Source organism: Heliangelus exortis, chromosome 7 (assembly GCF_036169615.1).
Source record: "Heliangelus exortis chromosome 7, bHelExo1.hap1, whole genome shotgun sequence".
Taxonomy (NCBI): domain Eukaryota; kingdom Metazoa; phylum Chordata; class Aves; order Apodiformes; family Trochilidae; genus Heliangelus; species Heliangelus exortis.
The window spans coordinates 7,802,776-7,822,175 of record NC_092428.1 but is presented as its reverse complement, the minus strand read 5'-3'; the positions used below and the strand labels follow the sequence as shown (position 1 = coordinate 7,822,175).

The 19,400-nt window shown below is 37.5% G+C and overlaps 1 protein-coding gene across 1 annotated transcript in view; it reads right to left on the bottom strand.

The window, feature by feature from the left end:
- Window positions 1–19,086, bottom strand: part of LOC139798252 (gamma-aminobutyric acid receptor subunit pi-like) — a 42,359-nt gene extending 23,273 nt beyond the window's left edge. The window contains exons 1-3 of the mRNA XM_071748608.1: window positions 18,976–19,086; window positions 11,395–11,483; window positions 5,515–5,618 (exon numbers count right to left, since the gene is read on the bottom strand). Coding sequence (XP_071604709.1) covers window positions 5,515–5,618; window positions 11,395–11,450 — 160 coding nt within the window. The 5' untranslated portion in view covers window positions 11,451–11,483; window positions 18,976–19,086. The remainder of the gene's footprint in view (window positions 1–5,514; window positions 5,619–11,394; window positions 11,484–18,975) is intronic.
- Window positions 19,087–19,400: the final 314 nt, after the last annotated feature.

Below are 19,400 nucleotides of genomic sequence, written 5' to 3'. Positions count from 1 at the left end.
TTCCAAATAATATTGAGTAACATTCAGAACTGTAGTGTTGGATGACTCCCAAACTCCCTAGGCTAAGGGCCACTTAAAGCATAAACAGACTGTCCTAACACAGACTTTCCTTGAGGTTCAAGTGCTAGGGAGCACTGGTGTAGTCAGGGCAAAACCATCTGCTCTGCATCCCCAGTCACTGGAGTGCAAGTGCTCATGCTGTACAGCCAGACTGTCAAGTCAAGCACTCATGAAACTCAGCAGAAAACAACACCCCTTCAGAGAGAGCAACATGCCAGGTAAATTACTTACTTACTTACTCCTGTGCAGGAGGGAAAGAAAATAAAAAATGAAAGGGGTCTTCATTAACACAATGAGAATAACACTGCCTTAACTGTTAACTAAATCAGAACAACACTGATAGTAAAATGCTAATTTCTCTTCTTGTGTGTAAGGCTAAATACAACTTATGTGCCATACTAAATAAACAACATATCAATAATAGAATGTCTTCCCATGACTATCCACCAGGGTTTCTCCTGAACTTCCTCTGAAAGGTCTCCTGCTGATAATGTCAAAAACAGGGCAGGAGGCCAGACCAGGCAATCAGTTCCTGCATTTCCATATGTTTGGCAGGAACTGTATGTATCATGACAACTTCAGAAGAGATCTACAGATCTTCAGAAGAAAACTAAAGTCACAGTCTGTCCTGCGTTAGTGAAGGGAACCTTCAAAACATGGCAAAGAAACTCGAAATGGTGTGCCACGTTACAGCTATAATCTACAGCTACAGGTATACCATCTCAGTAACATACATTTTAATTTCTACTGAAATTTATGTACAGTGCTGCTTTATGCACTTCACATATAGCCACAGTAATTCCATATGGGAAAGTACCCAGAATAATGTCAGATAGCATACTTTAAAATTAAGTTTGGATCACTGCAATGATCACAGTGTTGTTAAACTTTGTACCAACAAAGTCAACCTCTGCTGTGTCACTCATGTATCTGTAACTCTGAAGACCCAGCACTTAAATCAGTCAGCACTATCACCACCTGCCAGTGCTGAGCTGTCAGTACTGGCTTTTTCCTTCATTTTAAGAAAGCAAATCTGACATTCACAAGTATCTCAAAAGAGATGGTGTGAGGGACCAGATGGAGGAACCATCCTCCATTGGACCCTCCTAGGCTGCTCTGCAGGTAGTACCAAGTCACCTTTGTAAACCTCCTCACTATCCAAATCCTCCTTCAAATTGGTTTTTTCCATTATACAGCTGGTCATAAAATTCTAGGCTTTTTTCCTTTCTCTGAAGGATTAGATGTTGCCTAGCTGATACATAAAACAGTCTTCGGATTATTATTTGGTATTTCTTCCTCACAGTTAGACAGTTCTTTCTCACAAGTAATATTCTGACATCTCGCAGTCTCTTGTGAGAGTAAACAGTTAACTTCTGCCTACATTTAATTAAACTCATAGAACCTAATATTAATATTTAATTAAACTCATAGCACTCAATTTAAACAACATTTAAGAAAAAAGTATCGTTACTGGTCTTACACAGAAGCAACTTGAGGATTTAATTAACTTTCCTGAAGTTAAAACTTAAGACCATAAACATATTACTCATTTCAAAGCTAAGGAAAATAATCTTTTAAATGCGGTTCAGAATAGCTGATTTAAGCAAGAAACTTTTCTATACCTCTTGAAAGCAGCTTCCATATTCAAATATACTTAGCTGTGACCTTTTCCTAGTCTCTCTCTTTTTAATTAGAACACTTAAATTATCACATTTAATCACAGAACAAAATCTATTTGTATAAAATTATTTGCACATTTTTATGCATTCCTTAACAACTCCATGAAACTGAGCCAAGGCTCACTGAAGTCAGCAGGAATTGCTCATTAATACAGAGAAGTTTGGCACAGCACCTAAAGTTGTAAATTTGGCCTGCACATTTTCAGCAGAAAACCTGTTGAAATCAGCTTGTGTTACTGAGATAAAGTGTCAGGGTTATGTAACACATTTAAGGGAAATAACTGTGCATTTTTTAATCCCTTATGTCAGCTTTTCTATAGAATACTTTCACATCTATCTAAAAGTCTCGGATACATAGTATTACATTAAGGAATACACTGCTATAGGAGTATTTCATATTCAGGTCCAAAGAATAGTTAAATCACTCTAGATGAGGCAATTTTTTAATTGGTTAAAGGAACTTCACAGTACTGTTCTGTTTAAAACTCACTTGATGAGCCAGCCCAAAGAGAGATATTAGAATGTTATAGTGAAGGAAAGAGAACATTCTTAATGGTAGGATTCAGATGAGGACAGAGCTAAGTAATCCATTCAGCTGCAATTCCTCTTTACTGAACACTGTGTAAAAGTACTCTCATATTATGGTAACTGGTATGTGCCACCTACCACAAAAAAACCCCAAAATGCTCAGTCAATTTTGCTTCTATTCCAACCTTTGACATACAAAGCCTGGCTTCAACTAGTCTACCTTTAGGCATTTAAGTTAGATGCCTAGAGATGGTAATGATGCAGATGACAGCATTTGGTGGGAAGGGTCTGAAGGGGTGACCTTTAGGGTAGACTAAAGTAAAGTGAGATTGATCCAGGCATAAATTCCAAAACTCTATTCATTCTAGTCCATGCAAGGAGAGGAGAAGACAATTTTTATTATGTTATGCACAATTTTTTAGATTCAAATGAAAAGTGACTTCATAATCCCCTCCTTAATGATACTGGCTGACTTGTATCCACTTAGGTAATTTCCAGGCACCGCCAGTCCCGGCAAAAACACTCAACATAAAGAAATAGGCAAAGAAAAGGCTTATTAAACTAGGAACTTATGAGCTGCCATAAAATTTTGTTAAATAGTAAATATTTCTGGCTTTACAAAAAATGGACCTTTCATTTATGATCACTTGTTTGTATGTAATGCTTTCTTTTCAGGACTAAAAAACCATTTTGCTAATTATTAAGGAATTTAGTGTCACTGATTTTGTAAGAGTATGATTCTATCTTGGCAACAAGTATCTCTTTAAAAATCCCTGTTTCCTGCTGGAAGAGAAATTTTGAGGACAAATAACATTTAAATTACTTTGAATTATGTTATTTTAAATTTCAAACTAACCTCTGGCTGTCTCACACTTGATGAAAATCAAGTTTCAGTGTTCCATTACTACTAATTCACATTAGACTCAAAGCACTGTAGATGCCAACAAATAATACGATCAAGTTTCATGACAAATTTCTTCATGTATATTTAAGAGTGCATATCTAACTGACCACACAAATACACAGAAATATGCAAATATTTCAAAGCAAATTAATCTTGGTAAAAAAAAAATGGGGCAACTGTCTTAAAGAGGCTGACTTCAGGAAAGAACTTTCTGATATTTCTACATGTCAACATACATGTACTAGGTTTCCATTTTATGCAAGTCCTTTCATGCATTTCAAATAGCAAACATAGATCTTAGGGTTAACATGCATATGTTTTTTGTTCGTATGTTTTTCTGTTCATATTTCTAGAAATACAAGTTTCATTTTCAAAGTAAATCCACACTGCTAGGTTGACACAATAAGAACTGTGCAGGCTTTTATAGTAGCTGATTATGTCCACCAGGACCAGAATACCCTGTTTTTATAATACATTTATTCATTAGCTTGCTCAGTTCTAACCAGTACTTTGATCTTATGATCTAGTTTTGATTAGTTAGTCTCTTACTGTTAACATGCAAATATCAGATTAAAAAAATTCAGGATTGGGTGGGGGAAAATAAGGAGGATAAAGAAAAAGTCACAGAGGAGGTATAAATTAACAACTCCATACTCTGGCTTTATCAGCTATTCAGCAGATGTGCTGCAGCTATTGCTCCCATGTAATAAAAATTCCAAGTAACAATAACTCTGAGTAAAGCCAATTATACTGAAATCTTTGTAATAAAGAATATACACCAAGCTTCACCAGCTGCAAGCAGAAAATATCTATAGAAATGAGAAAAATGTTACATGGAGCAAAGCTAGATCAGTGGTCGAGCAGATCAGCATAATCCCCTGACTGGCTAAGATTAAGATTTAGGTGGTTTGCTAGCTCTCCTGAGAAAAACAACAGCTTCTCCCCGACCTGAACCTCATCTGAGATGTAGCCGACCTTGCCTGTAGCAGAGAGGAGTCAGGGCTAGGCAGATACCACTTCTCAACCCAGCTCAAGAATACATACCTCTATCACATGGAAAAAAACCTCAAATGACCTTGCAAAAAGCTACAGGTCAAAAAAAGCAGAATGAACAATTGATGAGTCTTCCTAACCTAAGTTATTCCTTAAAAAAAAAAAAAAAAAAAAGTAATTTCTCACAAATCCAACAACCTTACATTTAGAAATGGCATCAATAAAATGTATTTTTCAGTGCCCCATCCCATTCCTTCAGCATTAGGGCTAATGTAGATCCATCAGAGACATGGTGTTTGCATGCCTGAGCTGTGGCAGGCACATGCAGCCATGCTGGCATTGACTGCAAGTGCGAGGCTGAGACTGTGTGATAGATTTGATCTGTGCTTGAGCTCCTCTAGGATTTCCAGACAAACACAGGATGTGCTTAGCAGCCCTCTGAAAAAAAATTCCTAGGCAGAAAAAGAGTTACAGCCTTGCTGCATTACAACAGCTGAGGAAAAAAAATGGCTCATATTGGAAAAGGGAGCTTTATAACACAGAAGTGCTTTACTCTTGGTCTTAACTACTCTCATGGGATTTTGCAGTGAAGTTCTGTTTGCTGTCTATCAAAGCACATCCATCATGGCATTACAATGTCTCTACTACTAGCATGAAGTAATGAATGAAATACATTCATGACAACTGAACATACAGTTCTTTTCCATTATGCATCATTTCCAATGAGAAGGGATCAGTTTAGTTGTTAACATTACTTCTATTTAGCTAAAATTATTAGACCATGTAAATACATTAGAGCAGTTGTATCAGCAGCTGAGACAATTTCAGTATAGTTTTTCTTTTGTCCTAAACCTAAAATACAATTTTATCTTAATCTTTTTATGAAATGGGTTGAGAAATTGCACATGATGTGGAATGCCCCTATTGAACAGGTTGATGCCCATCTCACAAGGTATTTGGGTGGCAAGAGGTAACAGTATGGTCTGAGAAACCCTTCAGTCAATCATTTTTAAATGGCCTTTAATTAAAATTGTTATAATTATTATTTAGGGAATTAGGGGAAATATTGCTTTTAAATAAATAAGGTATACAGCTTATTTCACTGAGGACACATGAACATCAATAGTCATATTTCTGACAGAGTCTGGAAGTTTTGCTTTTGAATGCCTGGAATATATGTCTCACATTGGAGCACAAAGGCTATTACCCCTTCTCTTATTATATCGTAGTACATCATGTATAATTGTATCAGTCACTGTAAAACAGTGGGGAAAAAGTTCAGTGAAAAACTATTTGCTCTCAGTGCTAAGTTTCAGACACTGCATTAAGCTAAGGCCCAGCCTTACTTACTATCAAAAAATGGACGCAGATACTTGTTGTACCCTTTCATTATTTTTTGTATAGTGGGAGGTAGAATTTCATCTTTTCCTTCAGCTCCAGGATTTTGCATTGACCTAAAAAGCAATGAAAAAAGTGAGGATGCTTTTAAAATAATATAATCAATTGTAGCACAAATGACGTTCCAGGAAAATGCTTTATTTGTTTCAAGATTACTGATGATTACTGCCCATAAGATATGATGAAACATTTCTATGTTTGCATTTCACAACACTGTAGAAAAATAATGTTCTAAAAATTACAGATTTTATAATCTTCATTAGTCTCTTATTGGAAAAATTTACCACTTTTATACCTTAAAGTCTATTCGTTCTTTTCCCAACATCTCAGGTGAGAAAATAATTCAGCCTTAACACCTTATCTGTAAATAGAGAATTGTTGTTACAATCTAGGAATGTGGGAGTATGCTGATTGTTTATTTCAGTGTTTAAAGTTAAACTTCTTTTTACATAATGAAATATATGCAACTTAGCTCCTGGAGGGAACCAGTAAACAGCACCAGAGATTAGTGAATAAAACCACTTTTAAAATCCAGCTTGTACCACACAATTTTTGAACAGGTTACAGAAATAATCCTGTTGGGCAAAATCAGTGAAGCATAGCAAGAATACAAACCATTCCTTTGCTACATATATGATCCACACAAGTAATTACAAACCCCACTTTTCCCCTGGTGCCCCTGCAACAGCTTTATTGGAAGATTCATAGGGAGGTTGAGCAAAGAAACTGGAAAGACACATACCTGCATTGCAATTCTTTATTCGGACCATGTCAGAATTCATTTTTAAGTATTTACCCCTCACCTTATATGGGTCTTGGTGGCAGCTGTAAGAAGGACAGCTGGAGCCACTGATGGCAGTTACACTGCAAGTATCAGACCTATAACAAAAGATATCATAGCCTTTCTCTTAATCTCTAAGGTGAGCACCCCCCAGAGTGTGAGCAGGCAGTGCTCACCCCTCAGAGATCTAGGCTATGCTCTTCAAAAATTACAACAGATGTAGTACAGACTGCTCACTGCCAGTGATTTTAGAAAAGTGGAGATGTGACTTTTTCTCACTATGAAGGTGAGAAAAATAATCAATTTACTCAAGCAAGCCTGGCTGGCTACAGGCCAAGGTGGTGAACCTTGCTAATGGGGAGCAGCCATATACGCAGCAGTAGAGGACCTCCACTCTTTTTCCCTCACGATCAAAAGGGAGAGATCCCTAAGAGCAACCAGCTCTGCTCCTCAGATGTCCCACAGCAGGTACAAGAACTGTAGCTGTCAAGGCTCAGCCCTGGGGAGGAGGATGATCTGTTCCTTAGTGTGAAGGATGTAAGTACATTCTGATGGCTGGGGGAACACTACTGTTCTCTGGTTCTGCCAAATCCTTACAAGATTTCCTCTTCCCAGCTCCTCTAGGAGTTATTTCTGAAACCTCTGCTTGTTCTCCCTAATGATAATTCTTGGGTCCTTTGTAGCCTTCCAACTCTTGCTCCTTTTGTTTGAATTTTACAGTTTCTGAGAGACTTTGTACTATTCTGTCAGGAGACTGTGGTTTTCATCCCCTAGGAATAATCCATAATCTTAGGTTGGCAAAAATTAAATGCTGAGATGATCTCACTGAATGCATGTGGCCAAATTACATTGTGGTTTTTAAATGTGGAGTCCAATGTCTTTAAGTGCTGCCACTGCTGCATAATTTCTACGTCCATCAGACCCTATTCCCACATAAGGGACTGGTTTCCATTAACAGTCATCTAATTTACATAGCTTGGATACTTAAATAATCCTATTTCCTTTATTTTGTCCCTAGCTTTAATGGGTTTATTGTTAGAGAACTATGTTTGTACTTAATGTTAATGTACTGCCAATGTTGAAATAAGAAGTATCTCTCTTTTAAGTTGTGTCCTAAAGAAACAAGCACAGTGATATGAAGTTGAAATGTGAATACAAATAAAAAATATCAGCTTTACATTGCACAAGAGTGTCGGAATTATAAACGTACTTGAACGTCATTAATTTCTTAAATGCTGTACTTACAACAGATTTTCCTGCTTTTTCTAATTTACATGTAATTTCAGCTAAGTGTTCCATGAGCTGCATGAGTTTAATTTCACAGTTTTACTGGATTGTCCTTGAATAACTTTCATGAATTCTGAAACAACAGTTATTTATTATGTTATCATTAACATCTATTTTCTGAAATGCATCTTAAATATCTGGCATTTTTGTTTGTAAATCCTTCCCTTAAAATACCTGAATTACCCCTCGAGATAATGCTTTATTTCCCTCATTAATCTATGATGCGTACCCTCATATCTTTGGACTTTGATATTTATATTTAATTAAGGACTTGTTGGTGTGGGAAAGCTGTTGTGAAGTAATTGAGGCTGGGAATTTATGAGGTGCAGACCCTTGTGTGCTATTTTGCCATACAATGTCTCAGAAATCCTGTCATGGCAAACCAACATACAAGAGGAACCTGATGCCACTTAAATGTAAGTGTGTGGTATTACCATCTTCATAACTGGAGATACACAGGAGGAGATTGTCAGTGTTCAAAGGCAAAGTACCTATAGTTATTACATTACAAAACAGTGGTTTTGCTGATCTTCACTGCCAGGCGGGCTGTCCTGTTTGATTTAAAGTGCACTTCAGTTAACATACCCCTTTCATCACTAAGCAAAAGTGAGCTTACAGCTGCCTCCACTCCTGTATTCTGTCAGATAGACTTATGCAGGAATCACAAAAGATAAAAGCAAAAGCTGTACCTTTCCTCTTCTGTATGCACAACTTCTTGTCTATGCATCTAAACTTCTGTTATCCAGTACCTGTGGATGGAAATTTAACTGAATGCTTATGGTTTAGTTTCTCCATTTTCTTAATGTATCTGAAATACATCGGCACACATGTAAGCATGGAATTGCCTCGAAACAGCTGTTTCAGCCATTGAGGAGAGAATAGGTTTTTAGAGATGAAAACTGAATATATATTTACTTTTTGACAGTCTGAAATATCTATCTGTTCTAGGCTATCAACGTATGAATACATTATTTAAAATCTTCAGGTTCAATAACCTATGCTTGGTTTTCTAAAAGCTGAAATATACTTATTACATTTCCTTAGTTATCCCTGCAGCTCAAAAGCTTAGTATTTCTGCAGACTAGACTACACTTGGAAGGTACAACAACAGCTTGTTATTTAAGATACTTTCAAGTTGGTGTCTAAACAGAACTGGGTAACAGGAAGGGGAAAAGGGAACATCTGCCCTAGACAACATTACATATAACTGCTTAAGCAAAAATATAGTCTAGACACATGTACAGGAATATTTTTCCTGGCTATTTTTTGTCAGGAGTTATGTATCATCGCAAGAGGCAGGAACACCTTCAGACAGAGAGAGGGGAGAAACAAAATGCCAAACACAATCTGAGCAAGATTTTGAAAAACCTCCCTCAGGAAAAGCTAGTGGGGAAAAAAGGTTTTTCACAGGCAATCCACCAGCAGAAGGGTTGGCAGATGCAAACAAAGGTGTTGCTTCTTGTTTTGTACCCATGTGCTCAAGGATACAGGCTTCTGAGTTTGCTGATAAACTGCAGCAGAATCACCTACATCACTGATTCATTCTCTGCTTCAAAACAGCCAGTACTGTCACAAATTTTTGGTTAAATGTTGAGACTTGAAAAACTAACATTATGCTACCACTTACCAGATACAGGAATATATACTTAAATTATGAGTCCATAAACTCAGCTGAAAAAAAATCATCCTACTGGATTTTCTGAATCTGACCCTATAAACCCAGGCCAACATTCAACCCTTCCTGAAAAAAAGGAGAGACTTTCTTGGGGTTAAATAACATACATTTACTTAAGATGATTCCTGGTAATGATTTAAAGTAAGTACTACTGATAACTCTGGTATATTTACCTCAGTTTTTTCATTTCTTCTGTTTAACAAAAATTGGTCTGTGAAACTGACCATCCAGGCAACCCCAGCCCCCTAGATACAGATTTTGGTATGGAGGTCTCATCATGATGTAATTTAATGTCAAGTGCTGAAAGTTAAGAAATGTCATTCAGGAAGGGAGAACTGTAGAGCAAGGTGGAATCTGACAGCGCAGTGTGACATTGTGCAGCAGATAAGTTGCAGCAGGTTGTTTCCACCCTGTTTGATAGCAAATATGAGGCTGCAGCTGTCCCTAAACCTAAAATAAGGAAAAAAAAAAAAAAAACCAACCAAATAAAAAAATTCAAAACCTCTTTTGATTATGAAGCACTTGGTAGAGGTAACTCTCACATCAGCCAGAGCTTCTACAAGTGAGACAGCTAAGGGGCTACTTGGGGAGCAACCCTGTGTCCTCACTCTGGTGCTCCTCAGTCCCTGCATGTTCTTTAGAAATATTTCTCTTTTTCAGTGCCAAGCAGGATAGCTTTTGTCTCAAACACCACTTTCACCAGTGCCAATCTGTACACTGGAAAAAATCATTTGCGTACCTAAGCATCATCTTGTCTGTGAGCTAGCCAAGGGGAGAGCTTCATCTCAGCCTGTGTTTATATTTGGGTGCTCAAAATCACCAGGTCAGCTCAGTGCTGTGCACTTGTGTCCAAGATAAAGCAACACTTTTCATGCATATAATCCCATGGATACTATACAGGAATTAACTGTCTATGCTTCTGGATACTCCTAGCCATGTAAAGCTGTAAGAGAGAATTCAGAAAGTGTGCCTGATAATAATGAAGGCAATTATATATTGTGGACTGACTTTCTCAAGGCATTTTGCCTCCTTTTTATTGATATGCTTCTGAAAATTTGCTGATGTCTTAACCATGAATCATCCTGTGGTTACAGGAAAGTCACAGCTGATGAGGAAGGAAGTTGGAATTTGAGAAATTTTGTGTTTTGGACAAAGCTCTCAAGAGAAAGTGGGGGAGATGGATGCTTTAATCTCTCTTTCAGAGGACTGTTCCACCTGCCTTCACAGCCAAGCTGGGACTGTATCTAAACATGCATTTGCTCACTCATTTGACCTAAAGCTCAGGCAGAATTTTATCTAGAGGAAATTACTGGGAGACCAAATAGGTTAGGCAATACTACACAGAGAACTGGCTAACAGACTGTAAATACTTCAGTCAGAGGTGGTAGTGACAATGTTTAAATTCTGTGCTTTCATCTTCTTATTAGAATTACTTAAGAACATTTTCCCCTGTTTTTATAGAGGGAATCTATTTTAAGTGCTCCATTTCTATCTTACTTTTTTTTTGTCATGGCAACTGTGTTGTAAAGGATCTGTTTCACCTTCCCGCTTAAAAAAGCCTCAGCTTTCCTAAAGATTTTGCTATTCCATCAACAGATGATGGACAGAATGTTTAAACCAGGCAATTCTTAAGATGCTCTCTTTTAGTAAGAAATGCATATAGATGACTTTATTAACTCAAGCCTACAGTACATCTAAGTGGATCTTGTGCTTCTGTCCTTGGGCAACTTACCATGCTCCAGGCAATGACCATGTGCCCTTCTAAATTTGCATGGCATCTGATACGATATTCTCATCTTATACACAGTAATCCTTTATTTGAAGGGTCATTTCCTTAAATTAAATTCCTTTCTTTTCTTCCCTCTCAGTCTTTCCAGAGAAAAAAAATCTAACTCAGTCATGGCAGCTTAAATAATTAATGAATCTCAGTCCTCCTTTTGTCTTATTAATATTCAAATTTTTTAATCCTTGTAAGAGACAAGATTCAGCTGTCAAGTAGATATGCTTTTGCTATCTAGAGAAGTAATTTTAGTACAAATCAACTGATATTATTATAATTGGAAGAAATATTTTATCAAATATCTCTTACCTACACAGCATCAATAGCAAAAGGGCTCTGAAACTATAGCATTTAAGATTGCACATTGTCAGGTGTGGTTTCAAAAGTTCTTGTAGCTCCTAAAAAAAAAAAAAAAAGAAAGAAAAAAGGTAATGTTTTACAAACATTTGCATTTCAAGTATACAAATTTCACAAGGCTTTCAACACTAAAGGTATTAGCTGCTGCTACAATTGCATTAGGATGTATCTTCAGCAATAAAAAAAATAAAAGAAAAAGACATAGTTTGAACAGCAATTCAACTTGACAATAGAAGCTGCATTCCAGTTTACCACAGCTCATTCATTTTCACAACTGTTCTTTAAATATTTAGTGAAATAATGGTTTTGAAAAATAACCACAAACACGTTCAGCAGAATCACAAACACCGTGAGCTTTGCCTCTGCTGTTATGAGTGTATGACACATCAGAGCACTCCTGTGAATGGAAAATACCTAACTTCACCTTAAAGCACAGCTGTTCAAGAGCAAGCATCTCTGTTACATGAGTATTAACAATACCTATGATACAAATCACAATTATCAGTCAGAAGGGACTTCTAGAGCTCATCTAGTCCAACTCTCCCACTAAAGTATGAATATATTTGGTAGCTTTTCATTAATAAGGAAAATTGAAATTATGTTCCTACCCCTAGCTACTAAAAGAAGAGCATTTAACTGTATATAAATAAAGATATACAACCATACACATTCATCAAAACTTTCAGCTGAGGTAAGGTATTTTTTGTGAATGGAATGTCTTTGCTTTTGTCAGTATGATTCACATCCATAATGGCTATTTTAAGTAATCTGTCACCTCGGTAATCCATTTCTGGATCAAAAAGTATCAATCAATACTTCATTGCAGTCATACAACAGATATGAAATTCATGAGCTGTGCAACCTTCTGCTACACTTCATCAAAGCAATGAGATGTTATTTGTAAGATTTGCTTTGAAATTTTAAAATACCTACATGACAGGAACATTACCAACCCAGAATCTGCAAGGCAACTGTTAAATGTTCATAAGTTCAAAAGAAATATCTGTCTTAGGTTTTATGAAGGGAGAATCAAACAATACTATTAAAGGTTCAGAATTAATTTTTCAGGAGCCTTTTGCACTAGGGGTTCACAGTAAATTACTAAAAGTAAAGAATTTGATGCTTCAAAACCTGAAGTTTTGTTTTACTATCCTTCAGAGACCAACAAAAAATGTTGCAAAACTTTTTACTCCAAAGTTAACTTTTCCTTCAGTCTGTAGCCTCAGTAAGAGTGAGACTAGTGGTATTTACTTGAATTAATTCAGTGTGAATGGCATCTGACTTGTATGTAATGGTGAAGTGACAAAACAACTTGTTAATGTCTCCAAGGAAAAATGAAAGACATTTCCATGGTTCTTTAAACAAGTAAAATTCTCGGCATCTTGGGATACGTTAAGTATGCACCAGCCTGGTAAATATTAATGTCAAAATAAATCATACACTCCTACTGACTTCCACAGAAAATCATGCATGAGACATTAAGAGAGCCTGTAATAGGAAGATACAGCACAAAGGAGCAGATGGTGTTGTCAGAACATTGCTCTCTAAATGCTGATTCTGTAGCACTCCCGGTGCATATTGTGGGATCTCTCTTGCATATCTCATTTTGGATTTGGATGGATATTGTCTATATTCACTATATTTATCTCACAGAAAAATATGCTAAAAATAAGTATTATCTTTCTGGTTTCCCAGAAAAGCTCTTAGTGACTTTATAAGTACGTCATTAAGCTTTTTATATTTAGCTTTTGAATTGCTAACATGAGCTCCTACTGTGTCTGAAGAGCTTTATAAAGAGATTAAGGAAACCTATGAGTATTTCTGTACTTGTTTTGGTTTGGTTTTTTTACAGTACTGAGGATCAAAATTAATTTGTTGATTACTAATCTCCTTCTAAAGCAACTGGTTTACCTTCAGATCTTTACCAACTTCCCAGTTTATGTTACAAATTTTAAGGGGGGATGGGTGGGTGTAGAACTTTAGTCTTTGAAATATATGAAAGGTCAAATCCATTCTAAGTCAGGTATGTGGCTTGATTTTTGTATGCTCAAGAAGACAGAGCATGGAAATAACAGGAAGGAGATCATCTTATTTCTGCATAAGAAATAGTAATCAGGAGATCTAATTACCATGTCAACTAGCGGCCCATCACTGCAAAGGGGCACTGCATGCCAGCCAAGGAATAGAATTGGGTAGCTAGTGAAGTCTTCAGCTGTTTCACAGAAAATACTTAAATGGGATAAATAAATCACTGCTGCATGTACACAAATGCTGCATGCACACACAGATTTTTTCTTGCTGTCCAATTTTGAGGCTTACTGAGCAGCTTGTTCCACTGAAAAGCCTGCCTCTTGGCATGTTTGCACATCTGGACCTCTCCTCTGTTGTGCATTTTTTTATCAAATGCTGTACACTCACAGCAGGATTCCTTCCTGTATATGTAGATGTTTTTAACTATTGGTATCCAAATATAATGCAGTAGGACCCATATTATTTTCCTCTGCATGGGATATTGAGTCATTCGGTGTTCCCAGACAATAATGTGATATATGATGTTAATGAATTTGTATTCCTAACCAGTAAATTCAGAATTAAACTAAGAAGAAAGTGAATATGGGGCTAGCAATTGAGATCTATGATTTTCCACAAAAACAGCGTAAGCAACACAAGGCCTTAAAGAGACAAACTTCTGTCTCGGTGATAATTGAAGCATGGTCCTTGTTCTTAAAACAAGGCACTGCCAAGGCTAACGAGGCACCAAAAGAATGTGAACATCTGCACAGAGATACCATAAACATGCCACAACAAGCAGATAAGGGAAAAATTATGGCCAGGGTCTAATTTTGCTCTGTAACAAGATAATGAAGTCAGAGAAAACAAGAAAGGTAAAGGGTTCAAGTTTGAGGAAGACTTTTTACTTCATCCAAAGACCCCCTGAAGATCCCCGACATCTCAAGAGAGGACTCTGCCTATCATGAATATTGTAATAACACGATGCAATCTCTATGAATATATATGTAAACCCACCCCTTTTTAATATTCATAGAATTGTAATCAATATAAGGTAATTCTAGAGTTTTAGAAGCATGCGTGTGAGTGGAGCGGAGACTCCCCATGCACCCAGCACTGTTTTGCTCACTGCAATTTCAATTTCATTAATTAATTAAACCATTAACAGAATATAGAGTCTCAGTCATTTTTAACAATAACATCCAGTCCAGATTATTGTCCATATATTGGTACAACTTCATGTTCTGAACATACCACGAAATAATTGAGACAAGGGTAATAAATACCTGCCCCAGTTTCCCATATGATGGGACAACATCACTTTCTACTTTGAATCAGATAGGTGGGGACTGTAAAACGGTATCTAATATTTTGGCATTTTTCCTGGAAATTCAGTACTTATTATCTTCAGCATGAGAAGAAAAGTGAACTAAAATTTCACAGAACTTGAGGCTGAAATGGGATGAAGCAGAAAGATGCCAGGGAGGTAGTAGTGGGATCTTAAAATTTTAGTGGAATTTAATTTTAGTTGAATGATTCAAAAACTAAATGTATGTTGTACTGAAGTATCTTATCCACCAGTGATGGAAAAGAGTAAAAAGTAATGGATAAAGACCCTTTTTCATATGGTAGTGGCCATGTGCCTGAAATCCCCTGACTTCTGTTGCAGACATCCAGAACTGCATGTAGAATTATCTAAAAGGAAGTTAGAAGTGGTTTTATAGATGCTATAAGTTTAATTAGCATTGCAGCTGCATTTGACTTCTGAATCTAAACTGCTGAATAACAGTGCCTTCAAATGCTTGGCTGAAGAGCAGCTAGAAATTCAGGAGAAATTCAGCCATAGTGCCCAAGAAGCCTAACTACCTCCCTTGCTCTGTGTTGTCCTACTGGTATCATCCACTGCTATAATAGTTCTTTATTCCATCCTCTAATTGTGAGATTGATATGAACTAATGGGAGGGAAAATGATGGAAAGCTGAAAATACTAAACGTTCAGTGGGAGAAAGGCAGTGATTATACAAAAGGCAGCCACAAGACAAGATTCAGAAGTAAAGGGGCAGAGAGAAAAAGAAAATACTCCTCCAGGATATGGCTTCCAGATTCTTCATTTACCCTTTGTTCCTGCCCTTGCTTTTAGCTAATTAGCACATTATTCTATACTACCACTTTTTAGAAACTTCTCAAGCTATTCTGGTCAGTCTTCCTCTGTTTTCTTATTTCCAAGTTGCATAGGAAGTATTTATCTACCTTCAGCTGTGCACAAGGAAAAACTGAAAATAAAGGGACAGTTAGCAGATTCTGCTCATCACTGGGAAAAGCCAACTGCATGCAGCTGATTGGCATTATCACTGACACAGCATTTTGTGGAATAAAATTATGTGCTATGCCTTTGTATTCATCTGGATGCCCCTCTGTATTTTTAGAATACTTTTAAATCTCCCTAAAACACATTGATCATGAAAGAGAAGAAAATGCAGAATTTTCACACATTATGATTCTTTTTCATGTTAAGATTGATTGATACTTCAGAGTGTGACTTGAGTGAAAAGCAGCGAGAGGTTTTTTACAGGTTAAATCAGAAAGAAGGAATAAAATCTAGCAGCAGCAAAACTCTAGGTCGAACTGGGGGATTGACTGATGAAAGTATACGCATCCTATTTTAAGAGGCACCCTCTTACCTAGCTGAGAAGCTGACTCTTGGCATACCAGCTAGATTATTTCTGAGCCCTAGGCACATCTTATCATTCTTGTCATGGACAAATGATGCAAAATCTCCTTGGGCAAGTAAACAAACTTAGATTCCCTTGGTCTAGGAAAAGTAGCTGTCTTGTCCTTTTTTCTTTGCAGAGACAAGTAGTATGGGGTGCATTTGTGGGGGCAGTTCTATGTTAGCAACAACTAGATGGATGTTAAGTTTCTACTGTTGCTGTATCTTGGAACAAGTCAGAGTGAAACACTGTTATTCTCTGTTTTGATCAATGCAGTTGTCACACACACCAGGTAATAAAAATAGCTGATAATGTCACTTTCTCACTGAAGCACTCAGGAAGTTGTTCCAACCTATACATTTTTCTCAAGTTTTGTGCTCCAAGATGTATTTGTCAAAGATATTGATCAACAGCAGGAAAGCATATTGTTCCAATAGTAGAATGAATCTAAGATTCACCAGAAATGCAAATGTGTAGCAAAATTAGCTGTAAGTGAAATTTCACGATGAAAAACATTGCTTTCATGTGTATAGGACATTGTGTGAGAGCATTTTAAATTATTATTTAACTGGGTATTTAGGATGGCTATAGAATTCCAGAAGTCACCTTCATGGAAAAACAGATATCCTGCTTCCAAAAAGCTTGACACTGAACTGAAAGGCTTCAACAGTGTACAGAAATTTATGTAGTAATAAATATTCACAACAGAGTTTTTAACAAATGAATGTGTTCATGTGACTACTTAAATATAGAGCTCATTACAAGGTCTGCTCACATCTATTGAAAAATCTCCAGAAAGTGCCATACAGGGTATTTTCTAGTAAAAAGGGCAATGGATTAAATAACTTACCTCTATCTTGGTCCTAAATATGCTTTTAGATAGCTGCTACACAGAAGTCCAGCAGATCAGTAGCATTTGAGTTACTGTCAATGATAACTGACATTTGTAATTATCCAAACTAATCAGAAGGTTCTAGGGTTGTAATGGTTGATTAGATGTGTATATAGACTTTTTTATTTAATCCTTTTGCTCTGTACATCCTGGTTCTGTTTTCTGTACATCTTGAACTCTAAATAAATCTGTAAATATTTGAGTCCTCTTGTGCCAAACTACAGGTGTCTCAAATCTTGAACTTACTGACTTCATTCATTACGAAAGATGACAGAGCTAGAATCTTCTAACTTAACCTGGAGGAGGGCCTCCTCACCAGCACTGGTTTCTGTGAGCTTCACTCAAGCAATCTTGTAGAAGCTATTCCAGCCCCCAACCAGTCTGCCTGTGGGTTCCCTCTCTGCAGCTTCTGGCATGGGAGAAAGAAGAACATCTCTCTATGTGTCACTGAACACATGCTCAAGGCTGAGGAAAAGGTAAAACCCCTGAAGTATCTTCTCTTCTTGGATATTTTGCAATGTGCCTCAGAATTACAACAGACAATCAACCCCCTGGTTAGCAATTAATTTTGTTTGCAAATATGAAGACGGGAAGATACCCCAATACTTTCAAATTATGGATTTACCATAGATTTTTTTTTTCCTGTTTTGACTGTTCTTATGCATACTTGTAAATCTCCAGAGACGTATGATTTTTCTTGGGAGATGTAGGCACCAAACCACTGCTTCTCAGTTTGAGTATGACATCATGACATCAGTAAGTCCTTGCTGATTTAGTCAGTGTCCTGCAACTTGGAGATTTACATTTAATGATTTTCAGCAGTGCAACAGGGTGAAAGACTAGGAAGTAAAAAAGCAGTTTAGGATTTTTACAATCTAGAAAGTTTTGCATTTGAAATTAACTGGCCCAATTTAATGTAATTAAAATTACTCAGTAGAAACATGTATATTATCAAATAATAACCATAGAAGTAAATGCTTCTAATTGTGCAAGCAAGAAAAAATACGAATGTTCTCAAAGTTGAGTCCTGGGCTCAGCTGCACACTGTTGTACCTGCCAAGGCAGAAGTCAGAGGAGCTACTGAGCTCTAAGTCAGAAGGGATTCTAAGATGAAATCACAAGAGGAGCTTTCAAAGCATGTGGGATTTTTCAATAAAACATACTTCAGAGTTTTTCTACTAATACAGATTTAACTATCTTCCTATGTGTTGAGTGTGTGACTGCTTCAGAATCTTCCTTGCTTTAAGTACACACTGCTTTAGCTTTATTCTATGGCTGGAGCTGCACCAGGCTGAAGAACAAACTTTAAGAACCCTTTTTAAAAGGTTTGAATAGACATTGAAATTATGTATATGAGCAGGTTATTTTTTTTTTTTTTTATATAATTAGAAGAAAGCCTGCTAGAGAAGTAAAATAGTTGAATTCAAATATTTCCTTTTATCATGACTAAATGCCCAACAATAAGTTCAATCAGCATGATCTATTTTCACGTAAATATTGAATACCTTTTTAAGTACTGGCACATTGTCCACCTCTGTATTCATTTGAAGGAAGATGTGCAGATCTGATAGCGAGTTGAGGGGAAAAAACAAATGGCTCTTGAATTGTCTTCCTTGGAGAAGTTTCTCTACGTACCATTCACTGCTTTTAAAAACAATTTTTTTTGCTGCCTATGGGGGGAAATTCACCAGGTTTGGCTTATTTCTTTATTTAACTTATTTCATGAGTGAAACAGTGATATTTTAAATCAGCAGAATGCATCTTAAAAACTGCTCAGGGAGGGAAACCGAGAATTTTTTCAAAGCGGTTGAGCGGAGGAACAAGAAGGGAAGGCAAGGGTACCCCCAGGAATGGACCAGTGCTGGGGCCAGGCTCCCGGCGGGGAGGGTGCCGCGTTCCCCGAGGGCCACCGCTCCTTACCTGCAGCTGGGGCTGGGCCACGGCCCCTCCGCGGCGGGGGACGGAGCGCGGCGGCCACCTCCGAGCAGCCTCACAGCCGGCCGAGCACTGCGGGGCGCCGTGGGGCTGGGTTCGAGCCCGCCCCCGGACAGGAGGGGGAGGCCAAGGGGGACGGCGATGAGAAAAAGCCCCCCCCGCTGTCGCTAGCTCAAGCCCCCGTAAGTGGCTCTAAGCAGCCTATAAGCAGCCTCTTCCCTGCCGCTCCTTTGCTTACTCTCACACCTTTTCAGTTCGTAGTGTGTTTGAAGGAAACGATGCTGGACAGAGAAGCGGTCAGGGATCCTTGAGAGACAAAAATCCGTCGCAGCGCTTCTTACTGCTTCTTTTTGTTCCTGCCATGCCTCTGTAGCAGAGCTTGCATAAATTTTTCTGCTTATTGCCTGTTT